The sequence below is a fragment of the Anolis sagrei genome, chromosome Y (genome assembly GCF_037176765.1).
Source record: "Anolis sagrei isolate rAnoSag1 chromosome Y, rAnoSag1.mat, whole genome shotgun sequence".
Taxonomy (NCBI): Eukaryota; Metazoa; Chordata; class Lepidosauria; order Squamata; family Dactyloidae; genus Anolis; species Anolis sagrei.
In genome coordinates this window covers 10,298,751-10,320,434 of record NC_090035.1, presented here as the reverse complement: position 1 = coordinate 10,320,434, position 21,684 = coordinate 10,298,751, and the positions used below count along the sequence as shown (strand labels likewise).

The window sequence follows — 21,684 nt, the reverse complement described above, 5'->3', positions numbered from 1 at the left end:
TCATCATCATCACCATCACCATCATAATTATTATTATCTTGCACTAGCTGTGCCCTGCCACGCGTTGCTGTGGCCTATAGTAAAGCTTATCAAAGTTGAGGTAGATATCTGGACTATTATGAAAGAGAGGTCCCTACCTATTTCTTCCCCCTTTTCCTCCCCCTTTCTCTCCTTTCTTCCTTCTCTACCTCTTTCTTTCTTTCCTTCTTTCACTACTTGGTTTCATCCTTCTCTCTTTCCTTCATTCCCTCCCCCTTTCTTCCTTTGCCTTTCTTCCCTCCCTGTTTGCTTCCTTCTTTCTCTTTTTATTTCCTTTTATTTCACCACCATCATAACAATAACAATAATGCAATGCATTGCCTCTGGGACCTGACACCTCTCCCATTCCCCCTAAAAGGGTCTCAGAGGAACAATAGCATAATAATAATAATAATAATAATAATAATAATAATAATAATAGAAATAACAACCTTTACCCGCCACGTGTTGCTGTGGCCAATCTTCCCTCCCTCCCTCCCTCCTTCCTTCCTTCCTTCCTTCCTTCCTTCCTTCCTTCCTTCCTTCCTTCCTTCCTTCCTTCCTTCCCATCTTTCCTTCTCCTCTTCTTTCTCTATCTCTTTCCTTCCTTCCCCCTTTTTCTTTCTCTTCTGCTGTCTCTCTTTTCTTTCCTTCCATCTTTCCTTTTCTTTCCTTTTCTTCTTCCTCTAACTTTCCTTCCTTCCCCCTTTTTCTTTACCTCCCTTTCTCTTTCTTCCTTCTTTCCTTCCTTCCTGTCTTTCCTAGATTTTGACAGGGCGGGAAGGGGCGGGGTGGGGTTTGGAGGTGGCCTGAAGTAAAAGGAGGTAAGATTGGGGCAGGGGAGTGATGGAGCGTGGGGTTGCGTGTGTGTGTGCGGCGGCGGGGGGAGTGATGGAGCCTGGGGTTGCGTGTGTGTGTGTGCGGCGGCAGGGGGAGTGGGGTTGCGTGTGTGTGCGGCGGTGGGGGGAGTGATGGAGCGTGGGGTTGCGTGTGTGTGTGCGGCGGCGGGGGGAGTGATGGAGCGTGGGGTTGCGTGTGTGTGTGCGGCAGGGGGTGTGTGTGTGCGGGAAGCTGCGCGGCGGGGCTTGGAGTGGGCGTGGTTTCCGCAGAGGGAACGTTGGCCGGAAGGCCATGTGCGCGCGCGATGGAACTTGCGGCTGGGCGCCAATGCGCATGCTCAGTTGTTTTGCCGTTTTGTGAGTGTGTTGTGTTGTTTTTCATTTTGAGTAGATATGTTTCTACCTTGTGGGTTGTGTTATGGACACGGGAATTTTGGTTAAGTTTCGTTGGGGGATTTTTGAGTTTTGTTCTTTTGCCGTTTTGTGAGTGTGTTGTTGTGTTGTTTTTCATTTTGAGTACATATGTTTGTACCTTGTGGGTTGTGTTATGGGCACGGGGATTTTGGTTAAGTTTCGTTGGGGGATTTTTGAGTTTTGTTGTTTTGCCGTTTTGTGAGTGTGTTGTTGTGTTGTTTTTCATTTTGAGTAGGTATGTTTGTACCTTGTGGGTTGTGTTATGGGCACGGGGATTTTGGTTAAGTTTCGTTGGGGGATTTTTGAGTTTTGTTGTTTTGCCGTTTTGTGAGTGTGTTGCTGTGTTGTTTTTCATTTTGAGTAGGTATGTTTGTTTCTTGTGGGTTGTGTTATGGGCACGGAGATTTTGGTTAAGTTTCGTTGGGGGATCTTTGAGTTTTGTTCTTTTGCCGTTTTGTGAGTGTGTTGTGTTGTTTTTCATTTTGAGTAGATATGTTTGTACCTTGTGGGTTGTGTTATGGGCATGGGAATTTTGGTTAAGTTTCGTTGGGGGGTTTTTGAGTTTTGTTTCCTCGTTGGATGCCCCTAACAAATTTATATATATAGATTTCAAAATTCTGCTTTTAGTCTACATGCCCACTTTCCCAAAAACCACATTTCCAAACTCTGAGTTTAATCCAGGTATGGGCAAACCCAGGGAGCCCCCGGTGGTACAGCGGATTAAACCGCTGAACTTGCTGACCAAAGGATTGGTGGTTCAAATCTGAGGAGGGGGGTGAGCTCCCGCTATTAGCTCCAGTTTCTGCCAACCTAGCACTTTGAAAACACTAAAATGTGGGTAGATCAATAGGTACCAGTTTGGCGGGAAAGTAACAGCACTTCATGCAGTCATGCTGGCCGCATGACCTTGGAGGTGTCTATGGACAACGCCGGCTCTTTGGTTTACAAATGGAGATGAGCACCAACCCCCCGAGTCAGACATAACTGGACTTAATATCAGGGAAAAATCTTTTATCTTCACTTTTTATGGGCAAACCCAGGCCCGGGAGCCGGATGCAGCCCCTTGGGCTCTTTTCTCAGCCCCTCCTCTATCTCACCATCCTATCCTTCCTTCTCTCTTTCCTTCCTCCTTCCCTCCCTCTTTCTCCTTCCCTTGCACCCTTTCATTCTTCCTTTCTTCCCTCTTTCTCCTTCCTTCCTTCCTTGCTCCTTCCCTTTCTCCCTCCCTCCAGTGCCTTCCACTCTTTCGTTTTCCTTTCTTCTCTTTCCTTCCATTCTTCTCTTCTACATTTTCATTCTTCCCTTCCTTTTCTTTCCTTCCTCCTTATCTCTCAACCTTCCCTCCCTCTTTCTCCTTCCCTTGCATCCTTTCATTCTTCCTTTCTTACCTCTCCCTCTTTCTCCTTCCTTCATTCCTTCTTTCCTTCCTTCCCTTTTGTCTTTCCTTCCTTCTCTCTTTGCTCCCTCCCTCTTTCTCCCTCCCTGCATTGCCTTCCACCCTTTCGTTCTTCCTTTCTTCTTTCCTTCCATCCTTCTCTTCCACACTTTCATCCTTCCCTTCCTTTTCTTTTTTTCCTTCTCTCTTTCCTTCCTCCTGATCTCTCAACCTTTCCTCCCCCTTTCTCCTTCCATCCTTCCCTTCCACCCTTTCGTCCTTCCTTCCTTCCTTCCTTTATCCTTCCCTCCCTTCCATTCATCCTTCTCTTTATCCTTTTCTTCCTTCTTCCTTTCCTTCCATCCTTCCCTCCCTTTTGTCTTTCCTTCCTTCTCTCTTTCCTTCCTCCTTCTCTCTCCTTTCCCTCCCTCTTTCTCCTTCCATCCTTCCCTTCACACTTCCTTCCTTCCCCTTTTTCTTTCCTTCTTTCTTTCCTTCCTCCTTATCTCTCTCCTTTTCCTCCCTTTCTCCTTCCATCCTTCCCTTCACCCTTCCTTCCTTCCTTCGCCTTTGTCTTTCCTTCTGATTCCTTTATCCTTCCCTTCTTTCCTTTCACCCTTCTCTTTTCTCCCTTTCTCCCTTCTCTTTTCCTTCCTCCTTCCCTTCCACCGTTTCAGCCTTCCTTCCCTTTGTCTTTCCTTCATTCCCTTTTTCCTGCCTCCTTCCCTCTCTACCTCTTTCTCCTTCCACACTTCCCTTCCTCCCTTTCGTTCTTCCTTCCTTCTTTCTCTTTTTCCTTCCTTCCTTCCATCACCAGGAAGTCAGTTCTCTTAGCAGGGAGTGCTAGCATGCAGCCCCCAAGTTAGAAAGTTTCCCCATGCTTGGTTTACCTGTTAATCCATTTCTGCATTCCTGTATGGAACAACTATACTGGCCTATACTTAGCTCGAGCTTGGGCATGAGCCTTTTTGGGACTACATATCCCTTGTCAAGGGGTCATTTTGGGAACGGCAGTCGCCTTTACACAACTGCCATTCCCCTGCTCTACTTTTGGCTCTCAAGGTGGCCTCTGGGGTTCTCTTGACTGCTGCAAACGCCATGCAAAACTGCATTTCTGAGGCTGGCGAACAGAGAAAGCTGTCAGATTAGTGCGGTTGGGCTGATCAAAAAGGAGAGAGCAGGCTGAGTCGCACGGAGATGAAATACGGTTACAAACCAGCTGCGATTACAAGGCGGGAGGCTGTCACCACTAAATTCACACAAGCGCACACATACAAGCAGCCGTAACCTCTTTTACAGCATGTCAGATTTGGCTTTCCAAAGGGAAGGGGCCAGGTTTCTCACCCGCCACCCACGTCTGCACCCAAAGCTCCACAATTACGATGCTTTGAACCTTTCGAGAGTTTCCTCTGCCAACCATATCACAACAAACTACGCTTTCCCATCCTGCAATGTGAGATCATTAAGACGGGCCACTGATTGTGTAGTGCAAAAAAATACTACATCAATAGGAAGTTAGTATCTAGATCTGGCATGAGCAAACTTCAGCCTTCCAGGTGTTTTGGACTCCAACTCCCACCATTCCTAACAGCCTCAGGCCCCTTCCTTTTCCCACTCAGCTGATTACTATATGTTTTCTTTGAGAAACAGTGAGTACAGTTATACAGTTTGGACTTTAATAAGATGTATAGTTAAAGACTTTGGACTATGGACTATTGATTAATACCCTGTGTTCTCAATACAGAGAAACGACATCCTATCTATAAATGTGCCTGTATGTTGGATTAATACCAAGTATTTGTGAGTAAACAACATATGTTACTTTTTAAAGAAAACTTTTGTTTTTTGTCTTTTAGTGCATATTTTAAACTAAGAGGTTTCAAGGGAGAGCATATGTTTTGGGGCAACTCTAATTTCAACTTCAACCTTCAAAGAAATTTTTTTAAACTTGTCCCTGGCAGCTCAAAGACATGGTTTATCAGTTTAACAGCTGAGTTACCTGTGTGCCATTACATGAATGCTTGTGAACATCACTTATTCAAAGGGTTGATGTCTAACAAGGTCATGCCTTTCCTCGACTAGTGGTTTTCAAAAGGTGGTCTCCAGATGTTCAGGGAGATTCACATTTGCCATTGTTTTTCTTTTTCAAAAAGGTTATGAATGCCATTTTCCCAAAATATACGGCATCCTTTTGTTCCAGGTCCTCCAGCATTGCCATACGATTGCCAGATTTTGAGTACCTGTATTGAACCAAATCTTCTATCAAATGAATCCCACTGTCTTCCAAAATCAAACTCTATGATTCTATTGTGAGAGGAAGCCACAGGGAGGAGGGAGCAAGCTTGTTTTCTGCTATCCTGGAGACTAGGACGCAATGGAACAATGGCTTCAAACCACAAGAAAGGAGATTCCATCTGAACATGAGCAGTGGAACTCTCTGCCCTGGAGTGTGGTGGAGTCTCCTTCTTTGGAAGCTTTTAAACAGAGGCTGGATGGACATCTGTCAGGGGTGATTTGAATGCAATATTCCTGCTTCTTGGCAGAATGGGGTTGGACTGGATGGCCCAGGAGGTCTCTTCCAACTCTTTGATTCTATGATTCTATAAGGTTTGCTAGATTTGATCATGAGACAAACAATAGCTGCGTATCCTCTGACACATGGAACCAAGTCATTACAAGGTGGGGTCAAGATGGCAAAAGTAATGTGGAAGAATATACAATATAGGATATTATACAGGAGTTTGCTTTTAAACGAGGCAATCGGAAAGGATCCCCATTCTTCCCACCATCCTCCTCTCTCTGCTAATTAACTCAGCACAAACTCCTTTTGCATTTTGATCTCATATTTCCAGACTCTGAAGCAAGTGCAGGACAAAGGAAGAAGGTGAGAAGAGGTGAAAGAAACTGGGACATTTTAAAAGCAGCTGAAAAAGTGGGATGGAGGAGAAACTGGGACATTCATGCAGCTGACTCTGATCTAAATCTGCCTCTCCCAGGCAAGGATTCGGACCTTGGTTGCTAGAGTCCTAGTCCAACACTCAAACCTGGTTCTCATGCTGCATGTACACCGTATGAAGTAAGTGCATGCCCCCAAACTCTCATTGCAGGAAACATTACAAAGGGCATGTTGGTTGCTTTTATCGGAAGGATTCTTTGCATCCTCCCTATCAATTGGTACAGCCGCTTAAAACTCCTGATTGCAAACATGATTTTTTATTTGTAAGGGGCTTTACTCCAAGAGCTTGGGATGACAATGATGGACAGAAAGCTGGATTCAAAAGGCAAAGTGCCGAGCGGGGTTACAAGGCAGAGGGCAGTGGCCGAGAGCGGAGCGGGGTGTCTTACAAAGTGCAAATATCATGGGAAGGGAAAAGGACACCGTGAGGCTGGGCCGGATAACGCCAGAAGAGACGGAAGGCGAAATACGGCAGATCTGGAACATATACCGTATATACTCGAGTATAAGCCGAATCGAACAGAAACTGTGGCACCTAATTTTACCGCAAAAAACTGGGGAAACGTATTGACTCGTGTTGCTACTGATAAATTTCAAAGTAAAAATAGATACCAATAAAATTATATTAATTGAGACATCAGTAGGTTAAATGTTTTTGAATATTTACATAAAACTGTAGTTTAAGATAAGAATGTCCAACTCTGATTAAACCATTTTTCTAACCTTCTTCAATGTAAATGTACTTATGGATCCTTCCAATAATAATGAGAGCAAAATAATAAATGTAACAACAAGAACAACAAGAACAACAACAATAATAATAGATTAAAAGAATGGAAATGTAATAACAGTAATAATAGAGTAAAATTGTGCTGGTACGGCTGTACCAGGAGCTCCAACTTTATTTGCTTTGTATTAAACGTTTGCTTGCAGTCCAAGGTTTTAGGGACTCTGCAGAAGGGTGGCTTCCTTTGGTTGCAGTCATAGGGCAAGTCACCTGTCCATCATCATTAAGTTTTGGTCCCGCCCCTTGCTCAGGGTAATTAGGAAGGGAAGGGAGCCATTTTTCGTTAGTCTCAACAAGGAAAGCTAATGTACAGGACGTGTGCAAGCTTCCCCTGTGCAAAAGCTTCAACCCTTAAGACTTTCCGGGGGAGAACAGTCTTAAGAGTCTTCAAAGATTTCCAGGGAAACAGCCCTAAAGACCAAAGAACTCCAGCTGGAGAACATCTAAGTCTTTACTGGTAGGTCCACTAGGCATTCAAGAAGCAGTTCGACCCGGTAGCGGAGCCCACATCAGTAAGGGTTAGATTACAGTCAGCCTGGGAGAAGTTAAAAAGGGGACTTTCCTTTAAAGTAAAGAAGAAGTTATTGAAGACAGTTGCCTGTCCTTCGTGGGCAAGTTTAGGAAGCTACCAGTTGCATAAAAGCCTGGAATCATTTGTTTAACTTTCTTAAGACCAGAGAAGTTTCTCTTTCATTGTTCATTAATAAAAGACTTTGTTATACTTCACAAGCCATCTAAAGATCATTTGTGGTGGAAAACCTCTGAGAAGTTCTTTTTGGGCTTCCCGCTGGGCAAGGGTTGCACGTCCTGTTCTAAAGGAAATTCTTTACAGGTCCAGCACGCGGCAGAACAAAAATAATAAAGGTAATAACAATAATAAATAGAGTAAAATAATAAATGTAATAATAATAGAGTAAAAGAATAGTAATTTAATAATAACAATAATAGAGTAAAATAATAAATGTAATAACAATAATATAGTAAAATAATAAATGTAATAATAATAATAAATAGAGTAAAATAATAAATGTAATAATAATAATAGAGTAAAATAATGTAAATGTAATAGTAACAACAATAATAGAATAAAATAATAAATGTAATACAATACAGTGTTCCCTCACTACTTTGCAGTTCGCTTTTAGTGGACTCACTGTTTCACAGGTTTTTGAAAATATTAATAAAAAAATTAAATATTAAATATTTATATCCAGTGGAGGCCAAGGACCTTGGAAGTGCAGCGGCCTGAGGCGCGGTGGGGAAGGCCTGTCTTCCTGGCTTGCTGCTGCCTGCATGGCTCCGGAGGCTCTGCGGAGGCCAGGGAGTCAGGCAGGTGCCCTTGGGATGGGCCGGGAGGTGGGTAAGGAAGCACAGGTAAGAAATTAATATACAAAATATATTAAATAATGTATAAATATTAAAATTAATATGGCGTCCCTACTTTGTGGATTTTCAATTATCGCGGGTGGTCCTGGAAGGGAACCCCCACGATAAGTGAGAGAACACTGTATAATAATAGAGTAAAATAATATAAATGTAATAATAATAATAATAATAATAATAATAATAAATAACAAAAAAAACCCCAAAACAAATAAAGCTAATGTCCTCCCAACCCTGCTATATACCTGCGAAACGTAGACTGTCTACAAACGTCACATGCAACTTCTGGAACGATTCCATCAGCTCTGCCTCTGGAATCCTGCAAATCTCTTGGGAAGACAATCGGACAAATGTCAGCATGCTGGAAGAAGCAAAGACCACCAGCATTGAAGCGATGGTCCTCTGCCATCAACTCCGCTGGACCGGCCACGTTGTCCGGATGCCTGACCACTGTCTCCCAAAGCAGTTGCTCTACTCCGAACTCAAGAACGGAAAACGGAACGTTGGTGGGCAGGAAAAGAGATTGAAAGATGGGCTCAAAGCCAACCTTAAAAACTGTGGCATAGACACTGAGAACTGGGAAGCCCTGGCCCTTGAGTGCTCCAGCTGGAGGTCAGCTGTGACCAGCAGTGCTGCAGAATTTGAAGAGGCACGAATGGAGGATGAAAGAGAAAAACGTGCCAAGAGGAAGGCGCGTCAAACCAACCCCAACCCCAAACCAAACCCAACCGGGAAACTTGATCTGTATCTTCTCCCGCCCTCACTGCGGGAGAAGATACAGATCAAGTATAGGGCTCCACAGTCACCTACGGACTCACAAGAATTCTGATCCTGACAGACTATCCTACTCGGCCAACGAGGGATCACCTAAGTAAGTAAGTAAGTAAGTAAGTAAAGTAAATAACAAATAGAGTAAAATGATAAATGTAATAATAATAATAATAATAATAATAATAATAATGTATTGTCAAAGGCTTTCATGGCTGGAATCACTGGTTGTTGTAGGTTTTTTCGGGCTATATGGCCATGTTCTAGAGGCACTGGCCTCTAGAACATGGCCACATAGCCCGAAAAAACCTACAACAACCCAATAATAATAATAATAATAATAATAAAGTAATAAATAACTTTGACTCAAGTATAATGTTGACTTTAAAAAACTGCTGGAAAACTCGGCTTATACTCGAGTATATACGGTAATTATGTTGTATTCTGGGGTTTTTTATTTAAAAAAGTAAATCTTAAAAGCTAGGACTTCCTGAGTTCTGTGCTAGCTGTCTGATGAGGTGGAAATATGAATGTCAAAGGTGTTAGGACTTAAAACTGCAAAGATATGCAGCATGAGGCAACTAAAATGAGCCAGCAACTTAAGATGGGGACTTGCAACAAGTCCAACAAGAAGTAAAGAAAGAAAAAAGAAATACATATCCATATTTATTTATTTATAGATATATAGTTAGCCATAAAGGCTGTTGCTAGGTGAAATGGCCTCCTGTGATGTCACTAGATTGGTGGTTGTTAGGTGAAGTGGCCCTCTCTGTATGTGGGGAAGGAAGAAAGGAAGAAAAGAAAGAAAAAAGAGAAAGGAGGGAGAAAAAAGAGGTAAAGAAGAGAAAGGGAAGGGAAGGTGGGAGAAAGTGGGTAGGAAGCAGTCCCAATGACACCCAAGCAATGGTGGCTAATATACATGGTTTCATATAGATGGAAAGAGGGAGAGGGAGGGTCCTTAGGGCCCTAAGATCATCTGAGGAGACCCTGCTCATTGTCCCCCCCATTGTCACAATCACGTCTGGCAGGGACAAGGGACAGGGCCTTTTCTGTGGTGGCCCCCAGCTATGGAACTCCCTCCCAAGTGAAATTAGAGCTGCTGCATCCCTCTTGACCTTCTGGAAACAAGTAAAATCCTGGCTATGGGATCTGGCTTTTGGAGAATAAGCTGACCTACTGATGTGTTGACTTATTTAGAACTGATGGACTGCCCTTGGATAATTATTTAAATCGGTGACCACTGACTATTTCTTTTTATGTTGTTTATACGGTTTTATACTGTTTATACTGTTTTATATTGTTGTTATTATTACATTGCTGTTAATTGTATATTTATGTTTTGATGTGAGCACCATGGGGTGCCGCTTTGTTAGCCGTCCTGAGTCCCTCTGTGGAGGTTGAGAAAGGACGGGATATAACAAGCCCTACGAGGAGCGGCTTAGGGAACTGGGCATGTTTAGCCTGAAGAAGAGAAGGCTGAGAGGAGACATGATGACCATGTATAAATATGTGAGAGGAAGCCACAGAGAGGAGGGAGCAAGCTTGTTTTCTGCTTCCTTGGAGACTAGAACGCGGAACATTGGCTTCAAACTACAAGAGAGGAGATTCCATCTGAACATGAGGAAGAACTTCCTGACTGTGAGAGCTGTTCAGCAGTGGAACTCTCTGCCCCGGAGTGTGGTGGAGGCTCCTTCTTTGGAAGGTTTTAAGCAGAGGCTGGATGGCCATCTGTCAGGGGTGATTTGAATGCAATATTCCTGCTTCTTGGCAGGGGGTTGGACTGGATGGCCCAGGAGATCTCTTCCAACTCTTTGATTCTATGATTCTATGAAAGCCCTAAATAAATAAATAAATAATTTCTAAAGCACATTGAACAAAATCAATTAAGAACATTAAATCAAGGAATCACAACTGAAATTTAAGATGTTTAATTCTTTTCTTTCATTTTTTTTAAAAAAGAGAGTAATAAACATAATTAGTAGTTAATTACTACTGAGAAGGCTACATGGTCTCCAATCTCCCAGCAGAGTGATCTGCTAAAACCACCCTCCTGAAAAAAGTCCAACCTGTAAGTCTTTTTCTCCATTCGAATGAGAGGGGCTCTTGCCCTCCTCTTCCTCTCAGTAACACAAGTTCCATACCTTTGGCCTTCCATCTGAATCCAGAGCCTTGTGTGGGATACATCACAATATCCCAATTGTCCTGCTTCTCCCTTCTGCGGGAAGATGCCTGGCACAGGTTCCCCTTCTCCGGAAGGAACGTGCATCCTTGGATTCCCACCTCGCAGAGTGAGAATCATTGTGGTCCCATGAAGCCTTGCAGATCTTTGTCCTGTTTATAGCATGGCCTCCATATGAAGAATCTTCAGGGCTTCCGAAATCTGTGCGCTGGTGTCCACCTGTCCGTACATCCCAACCAGGAAGGCCCTTTGCAGCAGCACGGCCGCATGTTCTGTGCGAAGGGAAAAGAAAGGAAAACATTAGAAGGGTTTGTGGAGGAGAAATGTTGAAGGCCATGTATAGGGAGTCATAGGGAAGAGGGAGTAGGCTTGTTTTCTGCTGCCCTGGAGTCTAGGACGCAATGGAACAATGGCTTCAAACTACAAGAGAGGAGATTCTATCTGAACACGAGGAAGAACTTCCTGACTGTGAGAGCCGTTCAGCAGTGGAACTCTCTGTCCCGGAGTGTGGTGGAGGCTCCTTCTTTGGAAGCTTTTAAACAGAGGCTGGATGGCCACCTGTCAGGGGTGATTTGAATGCAACATTCTGCAACATTGGCAGGGGGTTGGACTGGATGGCCCATGAGGTCTCTTCCAACTCTTTGATTCTATGATTCTATGATTCTAAGGAGATTCCACCTGAACATCAGGAAGAACTTCCTCACTGTAAGGAGAGCTGTTCAGCAGTGGAAACCTCTGCCCCAGAATGTGGAGGAGGCTCCTTCTTTTGGGACTTTTAAGCAGAGGCTGGATGTCCATCTGTTGGGGGTGCTTTGAATGCAATTTTCCTGCTTCTTGGCAGAATGGGGTTGGGCTGGATGACCCATGAGGTCTCTTCCAACTCAAGGATTCTGTAATTCTATGAAGCGAGAAATGGGGCACCGCAAAGGGGTGTGTGATGTCCTGGAGTCTCCTCAAATCCCATCTTTTTGGCCAAAGGAAAAAGGAGCAAATGTGTCTCTCATGGAAGCCCCACAAGTAAAAGGCAGGGCTGGAGGGTTTAGTCACCAAAATGACCATTTCTCAAAACCAGAAGTGGACATCTGGTATATGCTGATGTCTAGCCCCCTTTATGCATAAATACACAACTCAGGAAAGCTTAGAGAAGACAATGACGCTGGGGAAAATGGAAGGAAAAAAGAAGAGGGGCTGACCAAGGGCAAGATGGATGGATGATATCCTTGAAATGACAGGCAGGAGCTGGGGGTGGTGACGGCCAACAGGGAGCTCTGGCATGGGCTGGTCCATGAGGTCACGAAGGGTCGGAAGCGACTGAATGAATAAACAACAACAACACAACTCATGCCTGGCTCGATAGTAGTACGTGTGAAAAAGATCTAGGAGTCCTCATGGACAACAAGTTCAACATGAGACAACAATGTAATGCAGCATCTGAATCAATGTCATACAGTTCTGGCCCAGCTTACTTGTCTGAACGCATCTACCCCTACGTCCCATCCCGTAATCTAAGATCATGCAGGGAGGCCCTGCTCTCGCTCCCGTCAATTGCGCAAATGCATCTGGTGGGGACGAGAGACAGGGCCTTCTTGGCGGTGGCCCCTCGTCTATGGAACACACTCCCAAATGACGTAAGATTGCTCCCTCCCTCCTGGCTTTCAGAAAGAAGTTAAAATCATGGCTTTGGGACCAGGCCTTCGGACAGTAGATGTTTGTAGAGTTTAAAGGACATGGACTAGAATGACAATACTAGTGTATTGAATATAGGAACATGGAACAATGGCTTATGAGATTGGATCTTGATTCTAGCTATGATACGCTAATGAGATGTTATAGTTATGTTTAACTGATTGTTTATTATATCATTGTTTTTAACTGTTTTTTTAACTCTTTTTATGATGTTGAGCATTGAATTTTGCTATTGTTAACCGCTTTGAGTCGCCCAAGGGCTGAGAAAAGTGGTATATAAATGAAGCAAATAAATAATTAAAAAGCTAATGGGATTTTGGCCTGCATAAATAGGAGTCTTTTTCATTTTCAATCAAGGACAGCTAATACCTTCCCAGGCAGGAAGCAGCCAGACTTTGAAGCTTCAAGGCCATTCAATGCTAATCAAGGTGGCCAACTGCAACATTCACACTTGCCTCAAGCAGATAAAGAGTTCTTTCTCCCACCCTGGACATTATTCCACAAATATAGTAATCTCACTTGCTTTGTTTCCAACAGACCCCTCAACCATAGATGTGGGTGAAACGTCAGGAGAGAATGCTTCTGGAACATGTCCAGACAGCCTGGAAAGCTCACAACAGCCCTGTGTCCCAATTCTGTTGTTTTACTATTCAAGAGTCTGACTCCCCAACAGACCCCTCAACCTCTGAGGATGCCTGCCATAGATGTGGGCGAAACGTCAGGAGAGAATGCTTCTGGAACATGTCCAAACAGCCTGGAAAACTCACAACAACCCTGTTTCTCAATTCTCTGCAAAAGTCTGATCCCCCCTTCTAAAGCTGCTAAGTTGATGTTTCTGGAGTGCAGGGCTTTAGGTTCTCTCCCTCTCCAAAACCCAAGGAAACTACAAAACTTTCCCTGGAAATCTGTCTCAGGCCGCACAATGGCACGCAGTGACTTACTTAGCTCAGAACTGTCTCGGTCTAATGGGAATTTCTGCCAATATTTGCCAGATATCCAAGAAAAGGTTGCCCACTGACATTTGACTAGAACAACACGCACGAAGCGCGTCTGACCGGCTTGATCCTCGGCAAGTATTTGTTAGACGCAGAGGCCGAGTCCCTCCAGCTTGACCCCGAGTGTTTGAAAGGGAAGCTGCAACGCGGCTGAAGGACTTCCGCACCAAATGCCACCCGTGTTTTCAGAGCCAAATGCTTCACAGTGAACCAGAAAAGCTGGATTTGCTAAGGAAGGTTGACGATAATGGGGAGGGAAGTCAAGAGGAGGGAGACGCAGCGGAGCCAAACAACCAGAGAGTGTCCTTCCAAAGGAGAAATAGATTTGGCATCCAGGACATCGTTACAAACTAGAGAGAATGGCTGGAAATCAACTGATGAAGCCACACTTATATCAAACCCATGCATTGAACTTAGAATCATAGAATCCTAGAGTTGGAAGAGACCTCATGGGCCATCCAGTCCAACCCCATTCTGCCAAGAAGCAGGACAATCGTATTCAAAGATGGCTGACGTATCTTTATGGAGGCAGAGCTCCAGCTTATGGGGGAAGTCTTTCCGAATGAGGAGGTCTCTGAGCATGTGCAGAGGGCTTCGGGACCCGGTTTGGAACCTGGGGGTTGTAGTTTGGCCGTGCCCCACCCCTCTTGGGCAAAGGAGGCCCAAGATCTTGCAAAACTACAACTCCCTTGTTCCCTTGCCATTGAGCCAGGGGAGTGATATGTCTTTTGCAGTGACCGCACCTGGAATCACTCTGTGTCCCATTCTGGGCACCGCAACTGAAGGGAGATGTTGACTCTAGGCTGGAATGTGCTCAGAGGAAGTCTGGAGAACAAGCCCTATGAGGAGCAGCTTAAAGAGCTAGGTATGTTTAGCCTGCAGAAGAGAATCATAGAATCCTAAAGTTGGAAGAGACCTCGTGGGCCATTCAGTCCAACCTCATTCTGCCAAGAAGCAGGAAAATTTATTTATTTTATTATTTATTTATTTACAGTATTTGTATACTGCCTTTCTCACCCCTGGGGGGGACTCAAAAGCGTTCAAAGCACCCTCAACAGATGGCCATCCAGCCTCTGTTTAAAAGCTTCCAAAGAAGGAGCCTCCACCACACTCCAAGGCAGAGAGTTCCACTGCTGAACAGCTCTCTCAGTCAGGAAGTTCTTCCTCATGTTCGGATGGAATCTCCTCTCTTGTAGTTTGAAGCCATTGTTCCGCGTCCTAGTCTCCAAGGAAGCAGAAAACAAGCTTGCTGCCTCCTCCCTGTGGCTTCCTCTCACATATTTATACATGTCTATCATGTCTCCTCTCAGTCTTCTCTTCTGCAGGCTAAACATGCCCAGCTCTTTCAGCCGCTCCTCATAGGGTTTGTTCTCCAGACCTCTTATCCTTTAAGTCACCCTCCTCTGAACACATTCCAGCTTGGCCTTTTTGTTTTTTACAACCATGGCGCAACAGGTGAAACGACAGGCTCCACATGTTGCACCATCTCATCTGCAAAGGTTAAGTATAGGTCTCTGTCAATAGAAACCTGTCTGGGTTGCATTCCTTATCTCGGCTGATTGAATTCAGTGCATCTCCCACTCAAACTCTTCTGGAATATTCAATCGTCATTGGTATGTTCTAAAACTACGCAGGGCCTGGGATCCAGGTGGCATCATGTCACTTTCAGCCACCATCTAGGAGCCCCCAGTGGCGCAGTGGGTTAAACCCCTGTGCCGGCAGGACTGAAGACCGACAGGTTGTAGGTTCGAATCCGGGGAGAGGTGGATGAGCTCCCTCTGTCAGCTCCAGCTCCCCAAGCAGGGACATGAGAGAAGCCTCCCACAAGGATGATAAAAACATCAAATCATCCAGGCGTCCCCTGGGCAACATCCTTGCAGATGGCCAATTCTCTCACACCAGAAGCGACTTGCAGTTTCTCAAGTCACTCCTGACACGACCAAAAAAAAAAAAAGCCACCATCTGGTGTGAAATTCTGAACTTCCTTTGTGTTTTAGGGGATTTTGGAAAACTATGCAAGCACAGGGAAAGCTATTATTTGGCACATTTGGGATGAGCCTTTTTGGGAGGAAAATAACCTGAAAATCAGTCTGAATTGTTGTTGTTTGTAAATGGTTTGGTGGGCTGCATTTCTGGCTAGGAGCCTGCACTTTGCCCGCCTAAAAAGACCTGGAGTTAAATCAAACCAAGTAAAATCAATGGAGTTTACGAGGACTCCAAGATCTTTTTCATACTTACTGCTATTGAGCCAGGCAATCCCCCATTCAATGCAAACATACAGCATGGAGGATGCTTGGTTCGATAGCAGTACGTGTGAAAAAGGTCTTAAAAGTCCTCGTGGACAGGAAGGTAGACATGAGCCAACAGCGTGATGCGGCAGCTAAAAAAGCCAGTGGGATTTTGTCCTGCATCAATAGGAGTCTAGTGTCTAGATCCAGGGAAGTCATGCTATCCCTCTATTCTAATTTAGTCAGACCACACCTAGGATCACACTGTGTCCAATTCTGGGCACCGCAATTGAAGGGAGATGTTGACTCTAAGCTGGAATGTGTCCAGAAGAGGGTGACTCAAATGATGAAGGGTCTGGAGAACAAGCCCTATGAGGAGCGGCTTAAAGAGCTGGGCATGTTTACCCTGCAGAAGAGAAGGCTGAGAGGATACACGATGAGGGCCATGGATCAAGAAGTGAGGGGAAGTCATACGGAGGAGGGAGCAGGCTTGTTTTCTGCTGCCCTGGAGACCAGGACCTGGAATAATATTTTCAAAAAACAGGAAAGGAGATTCCACCTGAACATGAGGAAAAACTTCCTGACTATGAGAGCTGTTCAGCAGTGCAACTCTCTACTTTGGAGTGTGGTGGATCAAGGGTCTGGAAAACAAGCCCTATGAGGAGCGGCTTAAAGAGCTGGACATGTTTAGCCTGCAGAAGAGAAGGCTGAGAGGAGACACGATGAGGGCCATGGATCAAGAAGTGAGGGGAAGTCATGGGGAGGGAGCTTGTTTTCTGCTGCCCTGGAGACTAGAACGCAATGGAACAATGGCGTCAAACAACAGAAAAGAAAGGAGATTCCATCTGAACATGAGGAAGAACTTCCTCACTGTGAGAGCTGTTCAGCAGTGGAACTCTCTGCCCTAGTGTGGTGGAGGCTCCTTCTTTGGAGGCTTTTGAACAGATTTATTATTTATTTTATTTATTTCATGCGTTTCTACCCCGCCCTTCTCCCCCCGAAGGGGGACTCAGGGCGGCCTCACACAAGTATCATATGATGCGATTAACATATAAATCAGGGGTCCTCAAACTAAGGCCCGGGGTCTGGATATGGCCCTCCAAGGTCATTTACCCGGCCCTCGCTCAGGGTCAACCTAAGTCTGAAACGATTTGAAAGCATACAATAATAACAGCAATCCTATCTCACCAGTCAAAAGCAGGTCCACACTTCCCACAGAAATACTAATGTTTATATTTGTTAAAATTGTTCTTCATTTTAATTATTGTATTGTTTTTAAGTGGGTTTATTTTTTTTTCACTACAAATAAGATATGTGCAGTGTGCATAGGAATTCATTCATGTTTTTTTCAAATTATAATCCGGCCCTCCAACAGTTTGAGGGACTGTGACCTGGCCCTCTGTTTAAAAAGTTTGAGGACCCCTGATATAAACAATCAAAAATTACATTCAAAACATTAAAAATAAATAAAAACACATTATACAATTCCTTAAACAATAAGTTAAACATGCCAATTAAAACCAAACCCAAGTCAGGGTAAATCCAATGTCACAGATATCCTACGTTTCTTTCCAATTAATCGAACGCCTGGTCCCAGAGCCAAGTCTCCACTTGTCTTCTAAAGGACAGGAGGGAGATGGCCAACCTGATGTCCTTAGGGAGAGAGTTCCACAGACGGGGGGCTACTGCCGAGAAGGCCCTGTCTCTCATCCCTACCAACTGCGTTTGCCAAAGTGGTGGGATTGAGAGCAGGGCCTCTCCTGACGATCTTAAGCTTTATGATGGTTAGTGGCAGGAGATACGTTCGGATAGGTAATCTGGGCCAGAACCGTTTAGGGCTTTAAAGGTTAAAACCAGCTCTTTGAATTACGCTCGGAAGCTGATTGGCAGCCATCTGTTGGGGGTGCTTTATGAGATTTTCCTGCTTCTTGGAAGTGGGTTGGACTGGATGGCCCACAAGGTCCCTTCCAACTTTAGGATTCTATGAGTTTGGGTATACAAAGTCCTGCTAATTCAATGGCTTTATTTGAGTCTGAATTAACAATAGAGCTCTTGACCTTTTTTGATGTCAAAATCATTCATTCACCTGAGTCCTTCTACCACCCTTTCCCAACCTTGAGGTTTCTAGGTGTGTTGGAATACAACTCCCTAAAGATCATAGGAGTCCTAATCTATCTGGAGGACTTCAGATCTGGAGAAGGCCACCTTACAACTTTGCAAGGACTAGATGACCCATCAGATCCCATCCAGTTCCCTATGCTTTGGGCAAGGGTTCCCTTCTGCTTACCTTGGCAGAGGAGGGTGTATTCCGGCAGGTTTCTCAGGGCTGTCTGAACCACTTCGAAGTCCCGGCTCCCGAGGCAGTACATGTACGTCGGGAGGAAATCGGCTGCAATGCTGTAAGTTTGCAAAACCAATGGGAAAAGAGAAAGCATCTCGTTTATGTCAAAAAGGGCCTTGCGAGATCAATCCATTTTCTTACCCAAAAGCATGGTATGAATGCAACAACCCTGAAAACAATAGGCTGTGTGTAAACACGTACTATGCCGAGCTCCCTCAGCCATTCCTCATATGGGCCTTGGTTTCCAAATCTTGGAATATTTTCCGAACACCTTCCAGCTAGTCAATATGCTTTTGGAATTGCTTTACCCAGCATTGAACTCAGGATTGTTCCAGGTGATGTATGACCAAAGCCGAATAGAGTGGGATTATGGCTTCTCTTCATCTAGACCAGCGTTTCTCAACCTGGGAATCAGGTTGGGGGGGGGGGGGGAAGGGTGTCTCAAGGAGGTTTCAGAGGGGCCGCCAAAGATAATTAGAAAACACATATTTCTGATGGTCTTAGGAACCACTTTGGCAGAGAAGGCTGAAGATCTCTCCACCTGTCCTCTTCCTTTTTGGAAACAGATGGCAACATTTCCCATCTCTGCTGTGATTGGCCAGCCTCTCAGCCAAGGGGAGGGCTGTTTCAGACTCTAAGCAGGTGGCACACATGTGCAGGCAAGGGAGAGAATGCAAGGCTGGAGGGAGTTGTACTGTATTGTAGTTCCACCATAACTACCAAGTTCAACCTAGGCCCAAGGTTTAGCACAGCTGGTAAATCACCAGCAATTATAAGACCTATCAACTGAAAGGTTGCAAGTTCGAAGCCCCGGGTTGGTATGAGCTGCCAACTGTCAGCCTAGCTCATTGTTTACCTAAGCAGTTCGAAAACTGCTTTAGCTGTAAGTAGAGAAATTAAGTACTGCTAAAAGCGGGGGAGGTGTTTTACGACGCTATGAAGAAAGAGGATCAGAAAATGCTGGGCGATCAAAAGGAAAGAAGAAGTCCTGACAGCTCTACATCATAGAGCAGGGGTCCTCAAACTACGCCCCGGGGGCCAAATGCAGCCCTCCAAGGTAATTTACCTGGCCCTTGCTCAGGGTCAACCTAAGTCTGAAACGACTTGAAAGCACACAACAACAACAACAACAACAACAACAATCCTATCTCATCAGTCAAAAGCAGTCCCACACTTGCCAATGAAATACTAATAAGTTTATATTTATTACAATTGTTCTTCATTTTAATTATTGTATTGTTCTAAAGTGTTTTTTGCACTACAAATAAGATACATACACTGTACATAGGAATTCATTCATATAGTTTTCAAATTATAATCCGGCCCTCCAACAGTTTGAGGGACTGTGACCTGGCCCTCTGTTTAAAAAGTTTGTGGACCCCTGTCATAGAGGATAGAGCAGCACCACCCCCTGCACTGGACTCGAGCTCATGGCATCAAGAACAGCTGGACACTGAGTTGGAACAAACCACCTCCTTCTGTTCTGTCTGTCTGTCTTATTGTCTATACAAAGCGGCATTGAATATTTGCCATGTATGTGTACTGTGATCTGCCCTGAGTCCCCTTTGGGGTAATAATAAAGTATTATTATTATTATTATTATTATTATTATTATTATTATTATTAATCATTGTTTGAGAAACACTGTCCTAGAGGATCTTGCATTCCCCCTCCTCCCAAAATTTTGGTCTTTCCCACCTGGGGTTGTTCTGGATGGAGCGCAGAGCAAGGCTGAAGGCCAGATTGCGGCAGGTTTCCTCGGATGAACTCATCAGCTTTTGCAGGTGAGTCTGAGAGAGACACAAAATGGGATTAGAGAGAAAAATGTAACCGAGTCCTCTGAGTAAAGGAGTGGAGAGGAACCACAAAGGATCACATCTCCCTCCTGAAAGAGCTTTTGGCTTCAGGAGACTTGGTGCTCTTTTCATCACTCTGCAACCCCATGCAAATGACCACAAAGCTCTTGACTTCCTTTTAGACGATATACTTGAAGACGAAGTAACTGATGGACAACAGGAGCAAGAAAGAAAAAAAGAAAAGAGGTTGTCTGACTTACGGAAAAGAATGCAAGTATTTCAGGCCTCCGTCGGGCCATCTCGTCAATGTCGCTCAGCACCTCCAAGATGTCTGGAGAATGGGACAAAATAACAAGACTGGTGTGATTCTATTTTGTAAGATATATATTTTTTTGAATTCATGGATAGTTGGATCAGTGAATACAGAATCTGTGATATCGGAGACCTGCCTGCATTTGCTTGCACAAAAACGTGTTGTCAGCATGATGAAAATGTTTTAGCAGTGATTTTTCAGAATGGAGCAAATTATGGCATTTCTAAAGTTCCCAAAGTGAAACCTTCCTTTCTTTGGGATCAGGTATTATTATTATTATTATTATTATTATTGGTTGCATGCTGCAAGCTACCACTGGAGAAGTTACAGTGCTTAGGTGGTATTTTTCCACCTGACATCCACCGGGAAATAGCAGCCAGCAATGGAAAGGACCAAGGCAGTGACATCTCTGACCCGGATATCAGCCAGCATGCCAATGCCTTAAATCAAGAAACAGCTTCCTAAGATCTACAGAGATACTTGCAGGAACACCTCAGCAAGCAAGAGTCCAAAAGTGGCAGGCTAAAAATCCAGCACCTCAATCAGTGGCTGAGACCGGATGAGAAACTCCGTCCTGGGCACACAGAAGAGTGGACAACCTGGAAGGCACTGAACATATTGCGCTCTGGCACCACGAGATGCAGAGCCAACTTTAAGAAATGGGGTTACAAAGTGGAGTCCATGACATGTGTGGAGTGTGGAGAACAGCATACCACAGACCGCCTACTACAATGCGGCCTGAGCTCTGCCATATGCACAATGGAGGACCTTCTCACAGCCACACCAGATGCACTCCAAGTGGCCAGCTACTGGTCAAAGGGCATTTAGCATAATGCCAAGTTCTTTTTAAAAAAAAATTTTGTGTTTTAAATGCATTTGAACTGTACCCTCAACTCATTTCTGACAAGAGAAATGAATAAAATATAACTATTATTATAATATATTTTTTCGTGTCAGGAGCGACTTGAGAAACTGCAAGTCGCTTCTGGTGTGAGAGAATTGACCATCTGCAAGGACGTTGCCCAAGGGACGCCTGGATGTTTATGATGTTTTACCATCCTTGTGGGAGGCTTCTCTCATGACCCCACATAGGGAGCTGGAGCTGATAGAGGGAGCTCATCTGCACTCTCCCCGGATTCGAACCTGCGATCTGTCTGTCTTTAGTCCTGCCGGCACAAGGGTTTAACTCACTGCGCCACTGCTTTTTCTCTCATACAGCAGGTAACAATACAACCAATGCAACACAATTATCTCTTCAAAATATACAAACATTAAAATGGAATTAAACATGAGCAGTAGAATAATAGAATCATAGAGTTGGAAGAGACCTCATGGGCCATCCAGTCCAACCCCCTGCCAAGAAGCAGGAATATTGCATTCAAAGCACCCCTGACAGATGGCCATCTAGCCTCCAAAGAAGGAGCCTCCACCACACTCCGGGGCAGAGTGTTCCACTGCTGAACGGCTCTCACAGTCAGGAAGTTCTTCCTCATGTTCAGATGGAATCTCCTTTCCTGTAGTTTGAAGCCATTGTTCCATTGCGTCCTAGTCTCCAGGGAAGCAGAAAACAAGCTTGCTCCCTCCTCCCTATGACTTCCTCTCACCT

At 44.6% G+C, this 21,684-nt stretch overlaps 1 protein-coding gene across 1 annotated transcript in view; it reads right to left on the bottom strand.

The window, feature by feature from the left end:
- Positions 1–10,452: 10,452 nt before the first annotated feature.
- LOC132782139 (integrator complex subunit 1) overlaps positions 10,453–21,684 on the bottom strand; it is a 64,737-nt gene continuing 53,505 nt past the window's right edge. The window contains exons 43-46 of the mRNA XM_067461460.1: positions 20,026–20,096; positions 19,668–19,759; positions 17,916–18,025; positions 10,453–10,991 (exon numbers count right to left, since the gene is read on the bottom strand). Of these exons, the coding sequence (XP_067317561.1) occupies positions 10,876–10,991; positions 17,916–18,025; positions 19,668–19,759; positions 20,026–20,096 (389 nt within the window). The 3' untranslated portion in view covers positions 10,453–10,875. The remainder of the gene's footprint in view (positions 10,992–17,915; positions 18,026–19,667; positions 19,760–20,025; positions 20,097–21,684) is intronic.